The following is a 24,425-nucleotide window of genomic DNA, read 5'->3' as shown; positions in this document are numbered from 1 at the left end:
TATCTTACAATTGAAGTTCTCATCGACATTTGTAGTTTCCCAAATACTTAGAAGCACTATTAAAACTGATCTGCACTGAAGTTAGTGGGTTTGCAAAAATGTATTGAATCAAAGTTAGTGAGCTGGCTATTGGTCTTTGGTGTAGTTTAAAATTTCTAATGCTTACATCCAATACTTAAGATGCTGAAGACTAAAGAATAAAATATATTTATATCTATATCTTTTTTTTTTTTTTTTGCTTTTTGGGTCACACCCAGCAATGCTCAGGGGTTACTCCTGGCTTTGCACTCAGAAATTACTCCTGGCGGTGCTTGGGGGACCATATGGGATGCCGGGGATCGAACCTGGGTCGGCCGTGTGCAAGGCAAATGCCCTACCTGCTGTGCTATCGCTCCGGCCCCTATATCTATATCTTAACTATAAGTGGGAACCATATAATCAGGTGAACTGATAAACTGTTAAAAAGAACTTGACTAATTTTGTGAGAAGAGGTGAAGAATTTTCACCCAAGATAATGATGCTTGAAGTAAGGTATTTATGATCCAAACAAAAACCTGCCTATCGGAGAGGTGTCCCCCAAGATGCTGAGGACTGAGAGCTGTAGCTCTGACACTCACCAGCTGAGCTCTGGGGCGGAGCATTTCACCACTGTGTGGCTCCAACCCTCAATTTGGCAGGCTCTTGGGCAGACGGTGACTTTGAGATTTCAGGGTGCTAATGCTTCCTACAATGACCGATATAGATTTGCTGCTTTCTCTTCTTACCTTCATTCACGGACTTAGAGAATGTATATAGAATGTATATACCATCCAGAATGTATTGGTGATAATTCAATGATTTGCTAGAATAGGCCTCAATGATTTGGTAGAATAGTTAGGAAAAATGATTTTTTTTCTCATGAAGGACAGTTAAAGCTGGGGAATAAACACCAATGCATTTTCCCTCTGTCCAAAGGCTTTGCAAAGCATGAGGAATGTACAGATAACTTCCTTAAATGCAAAATGTTTTCACTAGAAAAAAAAATTAAATAGCCGTATGGTCAAGAATCAGTTTATTAGCAAAAAGCAGTTGCAGAAAGATACAAAGCATTTGCAAGTTTGATTTAGTTTGCATATTAATGCATCCTGACTGTGAAAATATTACAACTTCATACTCTTCTCTTTGAGTGGCACAATTTTCTTGTCAAAGGAAGTTCATTGTTTCAAAACCTAATCAAAAATTTATCTGAGTAACTCCTGGCAAGAATCAAGGGAATTATGCAGTATCATATCTTAATTAGGCCCAGTTGCATTTATTAGAATTTGAAATGAAACCCCACACTTTCCTCCACTGATGTTAATACACATAATTCTAATTTCATGTTATTGGTTGTCAAAATTATTTAAAATATTTAAACTGTTAATTTTAAAATTACTTAAAATATTTAAACAGTACAAATTTCAGTTAAATTTTGTTACTTTAAGTTTGTTGAAAATTTCATTTTAACCTGTAGAGGCAGAGTGAAGTGCCAATCACAAATAGCTCAAAAGTCCAAGAAAGTGTACTGGTGCCATATCCTATTGGTGCAGATTTCATCCTTAACGCCCGGAGCATCATTGCTGGATGTGCCTCCCCCGCCCCACCTTCCAAAAAAAAGTCCTTTTCGAGGGATCCCAGCAGGGAAGTTTGGAGTTTACAATAATGCTCTCAAATAAGTATGTTTGCTCAACAGAGCTGATTCCTTCTGGTGAATTCTACGGCACCCTGGAGCTGTGTGAAAGTGTGAAGTTCTCTGTGAGGGATACTGAAGATGCTGGTGGAAGCTACAGTATCCTGGGCTGGAGCATTTTCGCCTTTGCCCCCGAGGCCTTTCTCAGCAGAGAACAGTAAATCTTGCTCTCAACCTCTTATTGGCACGCTTTGGTCTTCATTCGTGAGCAACTTCCTGGCAAAGGAGAATACAGAACTGAACTTCCCCAGTGGCAGAAAGGCAACGTCACAGGAGAGGAGAGGTTAAGTCTTATCATAAGATGACAATGAGAGTAGAAACAAACTTGATTGCTAATCTTGTACAAATAAAAATTGGTTGTTAGATTTTACCGAGTGCATTAAAAATCGTATTTAGGTGTGAGTGATAGAGTTTTTGCCTTGCACGCAACCGACTGGACTTGGATTCCAACATCTCATACAGTCTCCTGAGCACTGCCAGGAAGGATCTCTGAGCAGAGAGCCAGGTTAGGAAACCCTGAGCACAGCTGGGTGTGGCCCCCAAACAAACACAAAAAATGAAAACCTAATTTAGAATGCTATGTAGTCTCATGAAAATCTTTCTGAAAGTTTTTTATTGGCTTTGTTCTTAGAAACATCCTTTAAAAATTACAAGTAGAATGGTGGGAAATGTACACTGGTTAAGGGGCGGATGTTGGAACACTGTAAGACTGTAGCCCATCACAAACAACTTTGTAACAACTGTGATTGTTACACAAATGAATCACAGTGGTTCCGTTAAAAATATATTACATTTAATAGGTGAAACCTTGTAACTCTCTATAGTAATAGATGTTAAAATGGCCCTCACTTTGCAATCTTTGTATTTTAACCTATGTAAGGATTTACTCCTGTTTATCTGAAACTAAGTATCAGCTGTATTTCAATTGAAAAAAAAAATATTTCCACGTAAGGACATGACTGGCTGGAAAAGACTGTGGGGACTCTATGGAACAGCACACTACACCCCAGTCCAGAGTTCATGCCACTCACGCCCTTCTCTCGCCCAGCGGCGGGGGGTGGGGTGGGAGCTTGTCAGAAATGAGGACCCCAGGCCCCAGCCCGGACTCACTCTATCAGCGGCACAGCAGGTTAAGTCTGGCTGGAAGCAGCCCAACGTGTGCTTTAAGGCAACGGACTGGGAGGGCAGGGAAGTGAGGGGCGAGTCACCCAGGCCCGTGCAGCTCAGACACTGCCCAGGGGCCCTGCAAGGGACAGGGGCACGGCCTCTGCAATTTCAAGGCGCTTCAGGGTGACCTGAGGTAACTTCCTAGTTAAGAATCTGTCCCTTAACTGCTTTGCAGGGAGGGGCCCGTACCTGACTATGTTCAGGGCTTACTCCTGCCTGGCTCTATGCTTAGGGATCACTCCTGGGGGGCTCTGGGGACCATACAGGATGCGAGGAACTGAACCCAGGTCAGACACTTGCAAGGCAAGTGCCTTTGCCTTTGTACTATCTCTCTGGCCCTCTTAAAAATATTTTAACCAAAACCCTTGCAGCTTGAGGCCGGAGAGATAGTACAGGGGTAGGGCGCTTGCCTTGCACGCAGTCAACCTGGGTTCAATCACTGGCATCCTGTATCTTTTCCTGAGCCCGCCAGGAGTGATTCCTGAGTGCAGAGTCAGATGTTACTCCTTAGCATCAGCAGGTGTGGCCCCAAAACAAAACAAAACAGCAGGGCAGCTTTGCAACTAAGATTTCCATCACAATGAGTCTTACCTGCATTCTCTAATTAGTTCCTTCTCTAATTTAGTTCTCTTAGTTCACAAGTAATGGTGCAAGGTCAGATAAAAAGGTATTACTATTTTTTTTTTTTTTTTGGCCACATCCAGCTGTACTTAGGGATTACTTTTGGCAGGACTCAGGGGACCATATAAGGTATTGGGGTGTACATACCAGCCTACACACCAGGTAGGCTGTGTGCAAGTAAAACTCCCTACCCGTTGTATTGCTCTCTCCAGCTCGGGTACACATACATCCGGTTGTTACTCTTCAATACACTGATTGGTAATTACACATCTGAGAATTTTTATCCTATGTAAATGTGTATTCGGCCTTTTTTAAAAGTATAATTTCAATGATAACGGTACTAAACTTAAACAAACCTATTAGTAAATTTATTTCAATTCAACATATATTTCTGCCTAGTAAGCTTTAAGTCAACAGTAGGTTTATAGTGACTAGACTTGTAATGTCAAGAGAAAATCGAGGTTGCAGCGTAGTGGGGCTGGGGAGACAGCACAGCGCGCAGGGCTCTTGCACAGCTTGCAGCCAACCTGGCTCAGTCTCCGGCATCCCATCTGGTCCCCAGAGCACCGCAGGAATCATTCCTGAGTGCAGAGCTATGAGTAAGACCGGAGCATAAGCAGGTGTGGCCCCAAGCAAGAATAAACAAAACAAAAAGCCGAGGTTTTAGAGTAATTTGGGGATTATTTTGTTCAGACAAAGGTAACAAACACACAAATCTTTCATATTTAATTACAACAAACTGACCTTGTTGCTCACTTTACAAAATAAATTTAGATGAAAGCACACGTTACTGCCTAATGAGTAAACTACCAATTGTCTGTTGCCATACTCCAAGCGGCAATGCGATTTCAAGCATTCGCGAAACACTGAATTATAATCAAAACTCTTATGAAGCGATCTCTCACAGGTAGAAAACTTGAACAATATAAAGACAGACCCCCCTCCCCTCTTTCACCTAGAGATGGTCACATGTAACGTAGCCATGATGTTGGAGATCTGGATAAGTAGCATGAATAATTTTTTGTAGTTAATATTTTAAATAAACATTCCAAAGTTATGTTGCCTCAAGATAGCTATGTTCGATAAATATATAACAATACTTTTTGAATTGTTTTTGGATTTGCCTCTAGACATCTCCAATATGTGAGCTACACAAGAAAACTGCTCTAGCAATTCTTTCCCATCTTGGTGCAATTAAAAATGGAATTGCCTATCTGAACACCTACCGTACTCTAATACTTAGCTTAAAACTAATTTTGGCGGTTTAAAAAACAAAAAATCCACCTTCAATGTAGAAAGATATGTCACTAATAACAACATGCAAAGGAAGTATCCTAGGGGCGTCCCAAAATCCCTTCCGTAATAAAGAGCACTGTTATGGAACAGTGGCATAGCCTCTCCAGTTAAAGGGCTCATGGAGATGTGAACTGTGACTAATTTATTAAATGTCACATATCAGTCATCATTTGTTAAATGGTATCATGTGCTCCCACACCTCAGATCATCTATAAATAAACCAAATAATACACTTTCATAAGAGCAAACCTAAATTTCTAGTTGGGCAATAAAATAGCATAATTGAAGCAATTAAATTTAAGATACTTTCTTTATTAAATACACTATGATTTTTATACACCATTGAAAACAATGTCTATTTCATTTGTCTAAATGCAGCAGTAGTACCCATTTTTTTCCCAAAATGTTATAGTTAAACCTCAATTTATTACTGGAAAATAAATAGGCTAGGTTTTTGATATTTCTCTAGGTTTATCTACTATAGAGGAATTTCAGAGCATGAAGATAAAATGAAGCAGAAGTAAAGACTATTTTCAGATACTGATAATTTATCTTTAGAATTTGGTGACTTGGGCTTCTCATAATCCTGTACTTATATCACAGAAGTAACTCCCTGTTTTAGTAGCCCTAAAGGAGAAAATTATCACCTATATAGTAAATAGCAAATACTTTGGCAAGTGTGAACAAAAGTACAGGTAAAGATATTCACAAATACATTTTAACATCTCTTTCTTGTGACAAGGGCTACAAATCAGAATAAAGGAGTTATGATTGTAGAGTACTGGTAGGCATCAACAACACAGCCAATACATTTACTCCACATAGACATGAGAGCCATGGAGAAGTCAAGCAAACTGTGGGAATAAAACAAAGGGAAAAATAAAATTTGATAACATTATCTCTTTTTGTCTGGGGGGGGAAGTATTCCCTGAAGTGTGGAAAGTATTTTTAATTGTGATTTTTCTATTCCGTTATCTGGGGAGGGGTCGACGCAGATTCTGGCCATTCATACACATCTGGGAGCAGGGAATCATATTCACTTCGCCATATTCTCTCTCTGACAAACTTGGCCTTGTCCTCAGGTTCTGGGTATCGGAAAGCCATTTTATTTGCATACAGGTATTCCGTAACCTGAAAGATAAAGCAAGATTATGCTATAGGTTCTGAGTGTTAACTTATTTGAGAGGGAAAAAGCATCATTAAAGTAGAGAAAAATAAATTTGAAAGAATGGCATTTTTCTTCCAAATGAAGAAACCTGAACACCTGAAAGCTATGAAGTCTGAAAGGGCAGATCATCTCCTACCTCTCAATAAGCGTATTACTCGCCTTTAACGCTGCGGACCAACAATTTGCAACCTGACCATGTGCTAGTTAGGCAGAGCCCATGTCATTCCCCAGTGCTCTGCTGAGAGAGTCCATACAGGCTGATGGGACGGGGGTAAAAACCCAAGCCAAGGCAGGCCAGATGTGTTGGCTCTCGATTTTGGAGGCGTGAGGTCAGGTACAGATAGGGTGAGACTTTGCGAGCAAGGCACTTCACCACCCTCACTGAGTGCCAAGCATGTCCTGTGTTCTCATGCTATTTGATTTACATTTCAAAAAAACCCTGTGAGGTAAGAAATTCTTTTCATTTGATGTTCGAGGACGCCAAGGTGTGAGGAATTAAAGGAACACTGTCCGAGAGAGACGAGCAGGACCCTATGCCACTTGGATCGGAAATTCATGCCCCTCAACAGTTAGCCCAGCTTATGGCTTCCCACCCCAGCTGCCCTGACTGGCGTTCTGCTCTTGGTAGTTTACACCGATGAAGAGATTGTGAGTGAGGATAAACCTTGCGAGCCTCAGTTGTGATGTAAAATCAGGTGGAATGAAAAGTTTTCACACGGGTCAGCTTAGTCTCTACCACTGAATCTAAACTTACGGTTTATTTTATCTTTAAAAATCTTTAAAGTGTCGGGGCTGGAGTGATAGCACAGCGGGTAGGGCATTTGCCTTGCACGAGGCCGACCCGGGTTCGAATCCCAGCATCCCATATTGTCCCCTGAGCACCGTCAGGAGTAATTCCTGAGTGCATGAGCCAGGAATGACCCCTGTGCATTGCCGGGTGTGACCCAAAGAGCAAAAAAAAAAAATCTTTAAAGTGTCATATGGTTCCCAAATTCAAAGAATTATACTTTTCTTCTCCAAGTTCTATTACAAGTGGTGACTAGTATTAAAGGGTTAAATTAAAAACAATTACTTGAAGAAAGTTTTTAGCTCACACCGGCAGCACTCAGGGTTTACTCCTGGCTCTGAGCTCAGGGATGACTCCTGGTGGGCTCCGGGAGCCATCTGGGGAGCTCTGGGTGGACCCTGGGTGGACCACGTGCAAGGGCAAGCGCCCTACTTGCTTAAACATCATTCCAGTCCCTAAACGTTTCAATTTTAATGGGCTGGAGTAAGAGTACAGCAAGAAGGGCGCTTGCCTTGCACATACATGGCTGACTGGGTTCAATCCTCAGTATTTCAGGTGGTGCCCGAGCCCTGCCAGGAGTAATCCTTAAGTGCATAGCCAGGAGTAAGCCTGGCATTGACCACTGCCAGGCATGGCCCCGAAACAAAACAAAGCAGCCACAACAAAAACATTTTTAAATTTTAGAATTCTAAAAGGATAAATTTAAAATGGCTGTTATTAAAAAGAATCCTTGGTCCTAGATATTCAATCTCCTCTATTTTGTGATAGAAAATATTTTTCAATTTTCTAGACTATTATGGAAATATTTTATTAATACATTAGTAAAGCTGAAGGACTGCATTCTCAGTGGCAAGTAATAGCATTTAAGACCTGAGACACAACATGTTCTTAGTATAGTATGCTGACCAACGGCTATTCTCAGTTTTGCACTAAATTATATAAAAAGCAGAATTTTCTACTTCCTAGTGGCTGGAGTAAACACACTTTTTACACTCAATATAACTAAAGCCCCTGCACATCAATTATGTAAAAGATTCGTAAAGAATGGGAGGACAAGAATGACAGAGGCTCTGAGACGTGGGGAACAATTCAACAGAATCCTCTGGGCTTTCTTTTATTTTCACATTTCTCGGTTAACAGCCCTGAAACACCGTCAGGCATACACCACGGAAGGGCAACAACAGCCTTTTCTCTCGCCAAAGAATCTGATCAGTCTAGTGAGAGAGAAATTCTTTAGACAGGATCTGCTCTGCTCTAGCCAAACAGCACCACAAACACTAGCTTCCTCCCCCCCCCCCCCCGCCCACTGTAGCAGTGGCACATGACGAGACCGTATTTCCACCAGGCAGCAGGGAGGCAGACCAACACCCATACTAGGGTGGTACCATTCACCCAAGGAGCCAGCAGCTGCATCTCTGCTAGCAGGTACACAAGAATTGTATGCCAGCGCCACCTAGTTGGCAGAGACGTCCTGGGGTGATGGGCCAGATGTAAATGTGAGCTAGTGTTTCAGTCTGAAAGAGCTTCAAGGACCGCCCACCTCCCCAAAAGGCCAGGGAGACTGCTCAAAGGGCTGGAACAGGCCTGTCTGAGGGAGGCCCAGGTTCCAACCCTGGCAGCACATGGCCTCTGGACACTTCTGGAAGCCACCCCTGTGCACCAATCCCGATGCAACCCCCAGCACCACCAGGTGTGTCCGCAAACAAAGGTTTATAGAGCCGCACGTGCAAAACTGTGTGATGAGAAACCATTAAAAACCGTGTGTGGTGACTGCATGCAGACACACCCGCAGGCCTGGCGGTGAACTGCCCCAGGCCCAGTGAATACCACTAAGGTGCCCTTCACCCTCAAAAAAGAAATGTATGTGTAGAGTTATAAATTATCACTTACTTTAATAGCAATGTTAATTGACACTTCTTGAATATTGGAAAGTGGTGGGTAAAGTCTTCCTTGAGCTAGTTCCTGGTCCGTCAACTGACTCGTGAGGGCCTGAAGAGTAAAACAGCTTTCGTTTTTGTTTGAACACACAGAAAATAAGGAGCTACCAAAAGGAAAATGTGTGGAGGGAGCAGACGCTGATAGCGGTAACATAATTCTCTTTATTTCTAGCAGGAATACACTTATAGCATAATAGAAGTTACAACAGTTTATCCCAAAACAACAAAAATAAAATAACCAGATTTTAACACTAAGTCTGAATGTATACAGGTTTATCTGCCACGATTACTATGAAAATTGTATGTCATGTAAATATGAAACTATCAATTTGAGTCCTTCAAAACTCATGCCGCAAAGTCTGGAGCTCGGGTATGCCAGCACTCCAAACCAGTACCTGTCCACTAAGAAAAAAGCAAGGAACAGCTGCCGAACCATCCCAGGGAGATGGATTTCGTCTGGGAACTCTTGGGGGCAGGTGGATTCCTCGTCTTGTGAGAAGCCTCGCTGGCAGTCCCTCCCCACACCCAACACCCTCCGGAACACAACGGCCCAGTTCCACACTGAACCTCCCCAAGCCGCCTGGTCTCCTAGCTCCACGGCTCCTGGAGAAGAGGCGGCATATGTAGCTGCGAGACACCACCAAATTTCACAGCACTGACAGCCCAGGAGGAGCACAGCAAATTTGAAGGGAAAGTTGTACAAAAGGCCTCCAGGCTCAGTGAGCAAAAACAGTAACAGAGACGGCTTAACCGGCACTAAGCAACTTAGTAAATCCTTGAATAATGACTTAGTGACATCGTTGTGAGATACAATAATAACTACAAATCAACTTTTATTGATGTATTTTTTGTAGTTCCATTTGCCATTTAGTTGTAACAAGCAATAGAAAATTAAAAAAATTAATTTGTTTGTGCCTGCTGACAGGGCAGGCTTGAGGGGTGGATGAGAAACTGGGGACATTAGTGGAGGTATCGTCACACTGGTGGCAGGATTGTTGCTGGAACACTGAATGCCTGATAACTGAACAACTTTGTGAATCATGGTGTTTAAATAAAAAATAATAATAAATGCAAGAAGTCTTACCCTGTCACACATATGACTTTAGAAATATGATACAATTATAGTGTATAAATTATAAGTAGGAAAAGATTTGTAGTGGGTAAACAACATTGTAATTTATGACAAAAATTTTATATAAAAATCTACAGGCAAGATAATAAATGAGTCTTTTTTTCCATTCATAAGGCACTTAGCCCGTTCTCTTGATATCCCTGCTTTTAATTAAGATATACTTATTATCAAAATTCATCATTTGGGGCTGGAGCAATAGCACAGTGGGTAGGGCATTTGCCTTGCATGCGGCCAACCTGGGTTCAATTCCCAGTATGCCATATGGTCCCCTGAGCACCACCAGCTGTAATTCCTGAGTGCAGAGCCAGGAGTAACCCCTGTGCATTGCCGGGTATGACCCCCAAAACAAAGCAAAACAAACAAAAAAACAAAATTCATCATTTTTAAAATATCCAAACAGTATTAAAACATTTACCTTTGCAGCTTCTAGGAAAACATGGTCACTAATATGCCGGGTATTACAGAGAATAACAGCTAAAGCCACACCTAGAAGACATTTCAAATAGTTAAATACTAGGTTACTTTTCATAAAACAAAAGGTGGCAAATAAATTCTTAGATTTAAGAAAAGAACAGTGATCCATTCCTACCTCTAAAATACCAGAAAGAAGCCAAGGTAAAACAGAAATTCAGAATTAAAGTCAAAGTTTATTTCTCACTGCTACAACGGTTACTATCAAATAGCATTTAATCAAATTTAGTTTTCTTTTTCTTTTTCCCCCTTGGTTTTGGGGCCACATCCCACAGTGCTCAGGACTTACTTCCGGCTCTGTGCTCAGGGATCACGCCTGGTACTTGGCGGGAGCTGCTGGGGATTCAACCCACGTTGGCTGCGTGCAAGGCAAGCGCCCTATCTGCTACACTATCACTGGACCCCCCTCAATTGAGCTTTTTTATTTATCAAATCATGTAGCACTGTAGCACTGTCCTCCTGTTGTTCATCAATTTGCTCAAGCAGGCACCAGTAACGTCTCCATTGTGAGACTTGTTACTGTTTTTGCATGTTGAATACGCCACAGGTAGCTTGCCAGGCTCTGCCGTGCGGGTGGGATACTCTTGGTAGCCTGTTGGGCTCTCCAAGAGGGACGGAGGAATCAAACCCGGGTTGGCCACGTGCAAGGCAAATGCCCTACATGCTGTGCTATCACTCTACCTCAATTCATATAATTTATCACCATTTGCTATAAAAATATCCATTACCAGCCCACCTCTAAATTTCCATCTTTTGCTATAGAGATGATAATTTTTAATTCTTTGGGGGGATCCACACCTGGCATTGCTCAGAGCCCAGCAGGACCATGTCTGAGGCGGCGAGGGGTCAGCAGTGTCAGACTGAACCCAGCACCCCGTGTAAATCAGGCATTTCCCCTGGAGCCTGTTCCTGGCCCCAAGATGATCATTTTCTTTTTTTCTTCCTTTCTGGGAAATGGCAGTAGAGCCACACCTGGCAGTGCCCAGGGGCTATTCCCGATGGTGTGTTCAGGGATGGTGCTCGGGGATGGTGCTGGGGATCAAACCACGATCAGTTGTATCCTAAGCAAGAGCCTTAACCTCTGAACTCTCTGGACCCTCAAAATGATTTTTATTTAACTTTCTTTTCAAACAACCTGCTCATGGTTCCTTCTCAGTAATTCTTGTATTTTATGGATCACTGACTCTTGTGACAAAGAGAAAGTTAGATGTGGTAAATGTGAAAGTCTTTTGCTTCTTTCACATTTCCAGTCTTATCCCTCCTTCTCAACATAGTCAGAGCATACTCTTGGCTCAGTTAATAATCATGCTTACAACTGATTATTATTTCATAAACACCAGTCACGGTTGAGTCATATGTTAACATAACATCATGGTAACTTTCCTACTATATAACCTTTTCCCACTGAAATTATTGTTCTTTTCCTTTCCTTGTGTTTTTCAGCACTGAAAATTACTTCACCTTGAATCTCCCATTCAGTTGTGTAATCTAGAATTTTGCTTCCTCAGACATTGTCTAATACCCAACATCAACAATACATCAACAAAACTCCAATCTGACCTGGCTGTGCTTCATTTGCAATACACTATGGTATTCTGGAAAAATCTTTCATTATCATGGGAATATGCTTCTTTCTAATACGAGTCCATTTCTTAAATCCTAACTCTTTTCGTTACTCCCTCTTTTTTTTTTCCCTCTTTTTGGGCCATACCTAGCAGTGCTCAGGGTTACTCTTGGCTCTGCACTCAGGGGCCATACTGGGTACTGGGTGTCAAACCTGGGTCAGCTGAGTGCAAGACAAGCACCTCACCTGCCGTACTACCACTCTGGCCCCAGGAAAGACTTATTTGAAAAGATTTCTGGGGACCCCATTTTTTTTTTAATATCTCCCAGTCTGTCTGGGTTTAGAATTCTAGGCTGGAAATAATTTTCCTTCCTTTAGGGTTGCCAGACATTGTTTCAATCCTTTCCAGCTTCCAGCACTATTGGTAAGAAGTCTGATCCCAATTTACTTCCTCATCTTTCTGGTGGCTGTGCGCGCCTCTCCTCCAGAAGCATGCAGGAATGTCTGTTTCATACATGATGCTCCACATTCCCACACTGCTGTGTCTTGAGATGTTATTTTTACCCACCACACTTAGCACTCAGTGAGTAGGTGGACCTCTTCTATCTAGAAAAATAGTCTAAGGAACACATTTTAGAATTTTCTTTCCTTCTTTAAGAGTCTAGCAGTTTAAGGAAATCTAGCAATTGCTCCTTCTTGAAGGAATATATTTTTGCTCTGGCTATATTAACAGTTTACATTTTATTGCCCCTTTCTGATGTCTCACAAGCATATTCCTAGACACGGATTCTTTTTTCCTATTTATCCTGTAAAGGTTTCATTGATCTTCGGCCCAGCCCTAACCCCAGGAAACTGAGGAGGCTCAGTGGCACCAGGGGCTCTGCTTTTTCACTCTGGACTGCCATTTGCCCCAATGGGTCAGGACCCAACCCCCACCTGCAAGGATGCTTTGCTCTGTGTCCATGACTCACTGTAAACATACAAAGGCATCCTAACTGTAGGCACTTAACCACATAATAATACACAAGAAACAACCCCAGACTGCAAAGGTCACAATGGTGAAGCAATGCAGAATGTCACTAGGCTTAGTGAGTGAAGACGCTAGCTCAGATGACCCAACCAGCAATAATGAGCTAAATAACTTCCTGAAAGAGGAATTTAGAGAGGAATCGCTGAAGATGTAGAAGGAGCTAAAAAAAAAAAAAAAAAAAACACCACCAAAAGACAAAAACAATGGAACAGACTGCCAATGAAACACAAGAGGATTTGAGAGCAGAAATGAGGAAACTACAAACAGAAATGACAAATCTGAAACACTTGGTAGATGAAATAAAAAAAAAAACTCACTGTAAGGCCTAAGCAGCAGAAAAACAGCTGCTGAGGACAAAATCAGTCAGCTCCAAGATAACATCCAAAAAATCTCCATACAAGAGCAGAAGATGGAAAAGCCTCAAAATAAACTGAAGAGGACAAGAGAATTATTGGATGAAGTCGAGAGGAACAACATAGGACTCCTCGGGGTCCCAGAAGGCTGGAAAGACAACCCCGATGAAGAAGCAACAGTTAAAGCCGCCGTTGCTGAGAAGTTCCCAGAGCTGACGCGTGCATGCATCCAGATCCACGAGGCCCCAAGAATACCAGCTCAAACCAACCCAAATAAAAATACTCCAAAACACTTGCCAATCCGAATGACGAAAACCAGAGATAGAGAGAGTGAAAGCAGCAAGAACAAAAAAGGAAACCATATACAAAGGAGTATCCTTACTATAGTTTACGGCAGATTTATCAGATGAAGTCCTCTGGGCCCGAGGACAGATATAGTGAAAAAACTCAGTGAAATGAATTCCTTACCAAGAATACTTCCCCCAGCCAGATTCTCACCCTCAATTATTTCCTGAAACTTCAGTTACAAATATGGCTTATCATTTTTTTCTTGCCCTTTCCTCTCTGTGCTTCATTCTGGATTATTTATTATATTTTGGGTTTATCTTCTTTAATCTGCTAAGTCATTCACTGCATTGGTAACTTTCTGTATTTTTCAATTCTAGAATTTAGCAAATATAGTTGTACTTTTTCAAATTGTTTTTTTCTTTAGGCTTTTAACCTAGTGATGCTCAGGGGTTACTCCTGCTTCTGCACTCAGGAATTCCCCTGAGTTCCTGGCTGTGCTCAGGGGACCATATGGAATACTGGGGATTGAACCCAGGTCAGCTGTGTGCCAGGCAAATGCCCTCCCCATAGTACTATCACTTCAGCCCCTCAAATGTGGTTTTCAGCTCTATAATTACTATACTTTTTTTTTAAAAAAAATCTAGGACTTGTATGAGATCTAGAATTCCTTGTTTCTGTACTCTGCTTTGTGCTGGTTTTTTATGTGCCTCATTATAGGACATGGAGGGTGTTAACGGATTCCTGAGAATATCTGTTTGCTTCTGCCACCTTCTTGTGGCTACTGGTGGTGGGGGGTGGAGGGGGAAGGACAGAGGGAAGCTGTGGTTTTTCAGACAATACAACTGATTCTGCAAATCCTATCAACACTCCAAGTTCCCACCGTTTACAGTATCAGCCGGGAACAGCAGGTGGCTCACTGGGCGCCCTACTGAGGGAGAATCCGCTTCCAGTCCTCCTAATCAGCAATACCGGCCACGAACACTGAATGAAGAAATGTTTTCAAAGATTCTAGGAAAGTGATTTTGAATCTACAGATCCATACCCGGCCAAACCATCAAGAAAAAAGACAAAATAAAAACATTTTGATGTGTAAAATATTCAGAAAGTTTTCATCTGTGCTTTATAATAAAATTTCAAAGATGTATTTCAGAAAAATGAGACAGAGAGGAAGAGCACCCTTATGCACAAAAGAAGAGTAAGAACAGCACGCGGCACAAGAAACGGTGAGGAACAGGATCAAGAAGCAAACTGGCAGGACATAGAGCATTCATTTTACTTGATCCTTGGAAGACTCTGAGTGTCTAAAATTTTGTGATGTAGAATTATACAGTCTACTGTATTTATAAAATTGCACTCCTGTCTAGTCTGAATAGCATTTGTACAATCAATGTAGCTTAGAATCACTCCACAATCAAAAGACGAAAGGCAACATAAAGAGCATGGCACTAATGTCAAAGATAAACCCTACAACCTCTTCATGAAACAATTTTTTCAATTTTTATCTTGAAAATATTGAAAAATGGTGGGCTAGAGCAACAGCAGAGCAGGTAAGGCATTTGCCTTGTATGCAGCTGAACCGGGTTCAATCCTCAGCATCCCATATGGTCCCCTGAGCACCATCAAGAGTAATTCTTGAGTCCAGAGTCAGGAGTAACCCCTGAACATCACTGGGTGTGACTCAAAAAAGCAAAATAAAATAAAATAAATTGAAAAATTGAATAATGGAAAACTAAGAACGCTAAACATCAGATTTTTTTCATGGTGGTAAACTACTAAAATGTAACTTAAGGTTGATAGTTAAAGCTCAGTAAGTATGTTACATAATTACATGAAAGTAACTCTTTTTGCTAGGAAAACAAAAAAATTGCAACATAAATTGAGTGGTAGAGAGATGGAAGGAATCTGACAGATGCATGCACTAATATTTGTATTTTCCAGTACAGAGCTCACAATACAGTCTAGAGTTGGATGACTGTAAAGGAAGATAATAAAGGAAGATAATCTGATTAGTCATAATCTTAACCATCAGAAAAACTCAAAGCAGACTAATGAAAGTGGTTACAGCTGAGAAACAGGGCTAGGAAGAGCCAAGAGGAGATAAGGGGCTAAATGAGTCTGATTCTTTTGCTTTTACATTTTTAAGAACCATATAGCATTTCCATAAAGAAAAGTAGTTTTACTTGTTTCTAGAATAGAATCATTTCTATAATAAAAACAAGGTCAATTACCAATATCAAAGAATAAATAAATTTAAAAGTGAGAAAGAATAAGTTGTATATACTGAATTCCTTTAATTTCCTCCTGCAATCATATCAAAGTCATGTAATGATTAATGTACAGACTTCCATGAAATATTTATCAATTAAGTATTATGCTATCACACAAACAATGGTGGCATTTACCTGGAAAAATATATACATTGTTTCCTTGGCCTGGAGTGAAGAGCTGCCCATCATTGAGTTTCACTGGCCCGAATGGACTACCACTGGCAAATAAGCACTTGCCCTGTGAAGAAAAGGGGTAAATTCAGGGTCAGACCAGTTATACAGCGGGCAGGGTAGCTGCCTTGCTTGCATCTGATGGGGGTCTGATCCCCACCGTCCCAGATGGTCTCCTGAGCTCCCCAGCAGTGATTCCTGAGCACAGAGCCAGGAGTAAGTCCTGGGCACCACTGGGTATGGCTCAAAAACAAAATTCAATTTTGTTGAGCACTAGCAAAAGTAAAATTGAACTAAAAACGTGAATCCTAAATGAAGCATACATGACTTTTCATACATGACACAATTCCCTTTAATATTAAAGACCTTACTAGATTTGTTTTATGTAAGTACACATCCAAATGAAGCTGATATATATATACCAAATATATATATACATACACACACACACATATATATATATCATATATACCAAATAGCTATCGGTAAATAAACTGACTCTTCTATTTCTTTTATTTTTAAATGTGAATGGCCAATAAATACCACCTAAATCTCAAATAAGGATTAGGGCCAGAGATGCAGTACAGTGGGTAGGGCATCTGGGGTCCCGGGTCCTATCCCGGCCTCCTGTATGGTCCCCCGTGCACCACAAGGAGTAATTTGAGTGCAGAGCCAAGGGTAACCCTGAGCAGAGCTGGGTATGGCGACCAAACAAAACAAAAACAAAACCTCAAATAAAGACTGATGAACACCTTTAAATAAAAGGAGGAAATAAAAGTTAAATTGCTGTCATACACAGTACCTCTGCTAAACTGTCCCTATGTCAGACGCTTTATTTTGTTGTTGTTGCTGTTTTTCTTGGCATTAGTATATTTAACCTCAGGGATTTGACCCTCTGAACAATTGAGAGGCCCACAATGTACAGTAATTATTACTACGGGAGGCACATTTTCAATTTCAAAATACTACTAAGGTTTAAGTGTGGAAGGCAGCTGGCAGTACTAGTTGTTCAAGAACTAGATGGTTGTCCTGGCATTGCAGCTCAAGACAGCTACATAATTTACTTTTTTTTTTTCTTTTTGGGGTCGCACCTGGCGATGCACAGGGATTACTCCTGGCTCTGCACTCAGGAATTACCCCTGGCGGTGCTCAGGGGACCATATGGGATGCTGGGATTCAAACCCGGGTCGGCTGCGTGCAAGGCAAACGCCTTGCCCGCTGTGCTATCACTCCAGCCCCAGCTACATAATTTTCTTCAGGTAACTATTATTTCTGTCCATTATACGTCACAAAAAATTGATTCTTTGACGATCAAGTCGAGTTCATGGCTAACACCATGCTATCTCAACTACAACATAAATAATCATATTGATTACTATTGTGGCACTGTTCATTTTAATGGCTTTATAAAGATATATAACATAACACTTTATGAAAAAACGTTATGTTCTCAGGATATTAGTGGACCTGGAAACTTAGAATCTCCTCTAGAATGGCAAGATCCAAAAGCAATTCACATAGATGACCTTCTCCAGGTCATCTTTCCTTCCTCCTACTTTTCTCCCCCGGGCTGTGCTCAGGGGCAGTGCCTGGAAACCACGTGGGATGCCGCGTGCAGGGCAAATGCCCCACCTGTTGGACTAGGGCTCTGGACCTCCAGGTCATGTTTTTCTCCTCCACCCCCGCCCCATAATAAACATATAACTTAAATGTGACCCAATCTTAATAACTGTTTTGAAGACCAAGCTAACCTATTCTTTGTTCCATGAGGAAACAGTCATTAAAATTTAAAAGCAACTAAAAACTAAATATTAAATTTTTTTTTCAGAAGAAAATACTTTTTCTCACTAAACAGTAGAGGGGGTTAGAGTAACATCAAAACACCTCTTTCCTAAAATCAAGATTATAATAAACATTTAAGAGGTTACTACAAATATATAAACATGCCATTATTTTATATGACACAAAAAACTTAATGTGAAATCTACCCATGACATACTTTTTAATAATTTTAAACAAGAGAGCACAGGAGCTAGAAGAAAAAGCAGGGTGTGTAAGGTTGGCCTTACGCAGCCAACCCAGATTTGAATCCCTAGCACCACATACGGCCCCCAAGCCTGAGTGCAGTGCCAGGAGTAAACCCTGAGCACTGTCAGATGAGGCCCCAAGCCCATAAGCAAAATTAATAAAGATAAAAAGAAGACAAAAGACAGCAACTTTCAAGATCACAAACTGGGGCTGGAGCAATAGCACAGCGGGTAGGGTGTTTGCCTTGCATGCGGCCGACCCGGGTTCGATTCCCAGCATCCCATATGGTCCCCTGAGTACCGCCAGGAGTGATTCCTCAGTGCAGAGCCAGGAGTAACCCCTGTGCATTGCTGGGTGTGACCCGAAAAGAAAAAAAAATCATACAAACTATGAAAGTTTATAGTCTTTTTAGAGGTGCAACTCTAAACTTATTAAACAGTATATATATAAAAAAACTTATAAAACTATATCAAATGAGTCTTCTTAGGGACTTTTTAATCCAAAACTATATATTCAACTAAAAAGATACATTTGAATAAAAATGACTAAATTTACTAAAAAAATTACTAAATAAAATTACTAAATATTTGAGCAGCCTTCTTATTGGAGGTATATACACTACTACTCAAACATTTTTTCTGAAATACCAAAGTCCATGATACACTGAATATACTTCATTAATTATCATAACTGTCAAACACCAATAATCACATTTGGCGCCAGGGAGACGGTAAGACGGGTAGTGCACTTGCCTCGCACATGGCTGACCCAGGTTCGCTCCCTGGCAGCCCACCTGGTCCCCCAGCCTGTCAGGAGTGATTCCTGTGTGCAGAGCCAGGGGTAACCCCTGGACACTGACAAATATGGCCCCAAACAAAAAGCAAAACCAAACTAATAGTCAAATTAAAAAAACGTATTTAGTTATTTCCAGTTTGAGGGCTGCACCCAACAGTTCTCAGGACTCACTCCTGGCTCTGTGCTTAGGGGGCTACTTCTGGCAGGGTTTGGCGGATCATATGTGTTGCTGGGGATCGAGCCTGGTCAGCCATGGAGAGCAAGTGCCCTACCTGTACTCGCACTCTGTCAACAGTCATTTTTTGGGGTTTGGTTTTGTTTTGGGCTACACCTGGTAGTACTCAGGAGTTACTCCTGGCTCTACTCACAGGCATCACTCCTGGTGGCGCTCAGGAGACCTAATAGGATGCTGGGGATCAAATCTGGGTTGGCGGCATTTAAGTCAAGTGTAACCAATTAAAAGATTAAATTGTACTACCAGCTGTACTATCTCTCTGGCTCCAACAGTCAATTTTTTTGCTCAGAGTGGAGATGCAGAAGCAAAAGAAATCGTTAGAGAATGTTTATATATAATTTTAATAATGTATATATACAAATATATTTTAATAAAGAGGAGAAAAGAATGCTAAGCATTCTTGCTGAATGCTCAACTCTCATCGAGAGAGCATGAGGCCTGGAGTCAGACAGTTCCGAGAGTGACCTCTGCTCTGGCAGTGGTCTTCCAGCTGTTTCATGCTGATTCTTCCTCAATTGTTATAAAACTCCGTAGAATATGTAAAAATATTTTTAAGGAAGCAGAACTGCTCCCTCAAAAATGATTGGTAATTTCAAAGGCAAATGGCTGAGAGCCTGAGGAGTAAACCTGTCACGAGTCCCGTGACGATAGTAGAGATAGTAGAGAAAAGAAGTATTGAAGTTCGGGCACATTCAGGTGAGATGAGCCGATCCATACACCAGGCCTTCTGACTCATAACCAAGCAGGAACCTTTGAGCAAGGGAAGAGCGTGGAAAGAGGGCAAGCTCAGAGCCGTGTCCTGACTGGACTCTGGTGTGCTACTCTAGACCAAGCCTCCAGACTTCAAAAACCATGTGGAGGCACTAGAGAAGTAGTTCAGTGGGGAGGGTACTTGCCTGGCACACGGCCCACCTGGCTTTGATCCCTGGAATTCCAGATGGCCCCAGAAGATCACAGGCATCCCAGGAGCATCACTCCGGATGGCCCAAAACCAAAACCAAACGTATGGCGAAAGTAAACTTCATCTCGAGTTTCAAACTACTGATACAATTTCTAATCCATACTATTGAAACTCAAGTAATTAAAAAACAAAACCCAAAGAAAACCTAGGGATGGAGTGATAGTGCAGTGCAGTGGGTAGGCACTTACCTTGCACACACAGCTGACCAGGGTCCAACCCTAGTATCCCATATGGTTCCCCAGCACTGCCAGGAGTAATTTCTGAGCACTGAGCTAGGAATAAGTCTTGAACACTGCTGGGTGTGGCCCCAAACCAAAAACAGACCAAAAAAACATGCATCCCAAACCACCCAGTAATATTCTCCGGGGTTTGAAACAGCTAGGAGATGCTTCCCACTTTTGGAGTCACCCATGCCTCCTTACTCCGAATGTGCAACTTCCTCTTCCATTTTCAAAATGAGTACTCCATTTCCAGGGTCATCTGCAACCTATACTGGAGTGTAGAACTCCTTTTCTTTCCTTTTAAAAAAATCCTTGGGGGCCATCCTCTGCAGTGCTCGGGGCTACTCCTGCCTCTGCACTCAGGGTCACACCTGGTGAGGCTCTGGGGACCACACGGAATGTCAGAATCAAACCCAAGTCGGCCGCTGCAAGGCAAGCATCCTACCTGCTGTCGTTTGGCTCCAGCCACTCCTGCTATTTCTTTATAGAGTTCTCTTCCTCTACTCCCTTCTCATATTTTCTAAAGAAAACTATTCTTCTTCATTCTCAAATAAAGGAGGGGATTAAAATGTACAGAAAATGTTAAATAGTAAGGTAACTATTCCACCAATTTATATCAGAAGTGACGATCCACGGATGTGTGCTGTAATCTCTAGGGTTACCATGAAAAGAATTATCTAGAAGGTTTAACAGGTTTATGGGAGAAAAATATCAGAATAACCAAATAATACAATTATTATTATTACCTCTGTAAGAGTATATGCTTCTTCGGCTGTGCATTCAGCCTTTGCTGTGGGATTACTTAATGCAAATATTATCGGCCGTTCATTGATACTAGCCATGGCTTTGATCACTCCAGGAGTGAAAAGGGGGCCAGCTCCTGCTACTCCTATAATAAATTGAGAAAAAACCAACCTCGTTAGGAATAAACACAGGAATTCTTATTAGCAGCATTTCGACAAGAGGTATACCTTGTCGAAAACACAGGAAAACAAACTCTAGTGACAAAAGGAGGTTTCATCCTGCTAATACAAAGCTATGGGAACACAGGTTTAAGACTATTGGAAACAAATTCTACTCCGGGCACCCTCTGGAGCAGGGTGGGCCAAGCCCCCGCCTGCCAAAGCCCCAGCAGCCCCCTCACATGCCCACAGCTACGCCTGCAGCTGCCCACTCCACTGCCTCAGGGCTATCTCTGTAGAGAAGCCAAACCAAAGAAAAGTCTAAGCACACTGGTCTTCCGGCTGAGAACTCTGGGGTCTTCTCGGAGTGCGGGAGGGTGGCCTCCTCCCACCCCCCCACCCCCCAAATTCCAGAAGCCCTGACAGCCACACCTACATCCCGTAACTGCCGCCGTGCAAACTCATGGCCCAATTAAAAATCCTGTTATCTCTGGATATTGTACTTAAAAGCCCCCCAAAATCATTGTACTAAATAAAATAATAAATTTTAGTACAATGTAGACTTTTCCATAGTTGAGAGAAAAACAAAAATAATTCAGAAAGCCTGTGAAAAGGAACATGATTACTTAGCCATGCTGGGAATTCATGAAGACCAAGTCATGCCTCAGCTGGGTACCTTCTCGGCACATTCTCTGAGGTTCCTTATATCTAATAATCAAAATAACTTAATTTTACAGCTATTTTATAGACTGATATGTAATGAAGAATAACATGGATTCAAAGACCAGAGCTTTAGTGCTTTCTCTATCACTTCTGGCTCTACTCAAAATTCTTGGGCAATTTGCTAACCATGTTTTCTCTTTATATGTAAAAAAAAAAAAAGGAATTTAATGAAGAGCGTCACTATCTAGTATGTAAATGTACACAGTATAGAATATGTATAAGTACATATGTAGAAGCCCAGGAGTTCTGTTTGTTTGTTGTTTGTTTTGGGGCCACATCAGCGAAGCTCAGGGATTACTCCCACTCCTGGTTCTGCATTCAGGAATTACAATGCTCAAGAGACCATACAGGGGGCTGGAGCGACAGCACAGCGGGTAGGGTGTTTGCCTTGAACGCGGCTGACCCGGGTTCGATTCCCAGCATCCCATATGGTCCCCCGAGCACTGTGAAGAGTAATTCCTGAGTGCACGAGCACCTGTGCATTGCCGGGTGTGACCCCAAAACAAAGAAAACAAAACATCAAGAGACCATATTGAGCCCAGGTCAGCTGTGTGCAAGGCAAACATCCTACCCTCTGTACTATATGGCACCGGGAGTCCATGAATTCTAAAGTATTAAAATGCTTCCAACTTTTTTTTTTTTACTTCAGACTCTATTGGAATACTCAATAAATGAGATGATCTTTGTTTGGGGGCCACGCTTGGAGCTTACTCATGGCTCCACTCAAGGAGGACCATACAGGGCGCCAGGGATCGAACCCAGGGTAGCACTGTGCAAGGCAAGTGCCCTACCTACTGTACGTACTATTTCCCTAGGCCCAGAAACTGTTTCTCGCTGTTCAACATTCAGTAGAGATCCTATCTAAGACTGATAAATTTATAAGAGGAATGGTTCAAATTACACAACTGTGTTTCATATAACATAGTTCCTCTTTTAAAGACTTTTACATTTTTGCCTATGAGCTTATTAATCCATGTAGTTGGCATTAGCTATGTTAGGTAATGACTCTGAAAATACACCAAAAGCTTTCTGATTTTGTTGTTAATAAAAATCTTTTACTGCAGAGAATTTTCTAGTTCCATCTGTCATATTACATTGGTCTTATTCAGATTATAAATGCCAAGTTTAAAAGCAGGTGTTGGGATTCTAACACTTAATGCATACAAGCAACACGGGCTAGCTGAACTTCATACACTGTATGCAAAAGGCTGTCACACAGAAAACATAGATGTGAAAAACTGGGAAAACCAGTCATTTCATTTCAAGATAGAATGAATGGACATATACAATTAAGTAACAGAATTATTTGTCGTAACTTTACTTACCAATTATAGCTGAAGGCTTAAGTGTATTTACTGCCTCTTCAAAAGATTCAGGTATGTTTGGGGGTGGTGAGTGTGCAAATGCTTCCTGGTGACTCTCTATTTTAGCTTTCCGTCCCTGAAATTTTGGGTTAAATACAGTTATTTCTCAGTAAATACTTATTGAGCAGTAATGAAAAGGCCATCATTAATAGTTATATACTGGTTCTACATTAAGAATATATTAATTTAGTTTTTACTATAACATATACTTTACAATTTTATCTTCATAGTGTCTATGTCTCAAATCCTAATATGAAACAAAAAACCAAATCCCATTATAACCCGTTAGAAACTTTCTAATCCCTCCTACTCTAGTAAAATCCTAAATCCAATATGGATAAAAAACCCCATGTATTCTTATCAGGGATTTATGCACTTTTTGCATTCAGAAATTTTTCTCATTTCTTTTTTAAATTCTTATTTCTATTTTTGTCATTAAAATTATAATATATCAAGTATAAAAAAGATTTTCTTCTTCCACAACTAAACAAAACCTATATATTCTCTTTGGTTTTGCTGCCAAACAGATTTAGGTCCATCAGATTTGTTAGTGAATGAATTTCAGAAAAAAAAAAAAATGGGATCTTAGAGTTTTGGAGATTTCTAAATTTGCAAATGGACACCATAAACTTGTGTCACTAAGAGGTCAGAAACAAGAAGAAACACAGGGAATTCTGGTTCAAAACTGGCTGAAAGAAGTAACATGCTTTCCTCCCCCAATCCTAGGTCAAAAACTAAGAATTAATGAAAAGTCAAGAGAGAGTCTTTTTTTTTTTTTTATGTGAAAATTTTTATCTTTATTTTTTTTGCTTTTTTGGGTCACACCCATTGATGCTCAGGGGTTACTCCTGGCTTTGCACTCAGGAATTACTCCTGGCGTGCTTGGGGGACCACATGGGATGCCGGGGATTGAACCCGGGTCGGCCGCGTGCAAGGCAAACGCCCTACCCGCTGTGCTATCACTCCGGCCCCAAGAGAGTCTTCTGACAAACTAGAATAAAAAATTTCTCAGCAAACACTTTGTGACAATGGAAGAGGGAGGGGAGTTGGTGCTGAAGGTGGTGGAGTGTCATGCATGAAACCCCACCACCAACAGTACTGTAAATCACAGTGCCTAAAATTAAAAACAAGCAAATAAACACCTGTTACACAAGCAAAATGGGCAGTGGAAGGGACACTGGGGACACTGGTGGAGGGGAGTGGACAGCGGTGATGGGGTTGGTGTTGGAACACTGT

General features: G+C 41.4%; 1 protein-coding gene across 2 annotated transcripts in view; it reads right to left on the bottom strand.

Moving 5' to 3' along the window:
- Positions 1-1,034: 1,034 nt before the first annotated feature.
- The window catches only part of ME2 (malic enzyme 2), a 62,119-nt gene continuing 38,728 nt past the window's right edge, over positions 1,035-24,425 (bottom strand). For both annotated transcript variants that reach the window (XM_055125816.1, XM_055125817.1), the window contains 6 exons: positions 23,151-23,265; positions 20,947-21,089; positions 15,925-16,027; positions 10,232-10,302; positions 8,638-8,736; positions 1,035-5,923 (listed from right to left, as the gene is read on the bottom strand). In XM_055125816.1, the coding sequence (XP_054981791.1) occupies positions 5,756-5,923; positions 8,638-8,736; positions 10,232-10,302; positions 15,925-16,027; positions 20,947-21,089; positions 23,151-23,265 (699 nt within the window). In that variant the 3' untranslated portion in view covers positions 1,035-5,755. The remainder of the gene's footprint in view (positions 5,924-8,637; positions 8,737-10,231; positions 10,303-15,924; positions 16,028-20,946; positions 21,090-23,150; positions 23,266-24,425) is intronic.

This window comes from Sorex araneus, chromosome 2, assembly GCF_027595985.1.
Source record: "Sorex araneus isolate mSorAra2 chromosome 2, mSorAra2.pri, whole genome shotgun sequence".
Classification (NCBI taxonomy): domain Eukaryota; kingdom Metazoa; phylum Chordata; class Mammalia; order Eulipotyphla; family Soricidae; genus Sorex; species Sorex araneus.
This window is presented reverse-complemented; position numbering and strand designations above follow the sequence as displayed.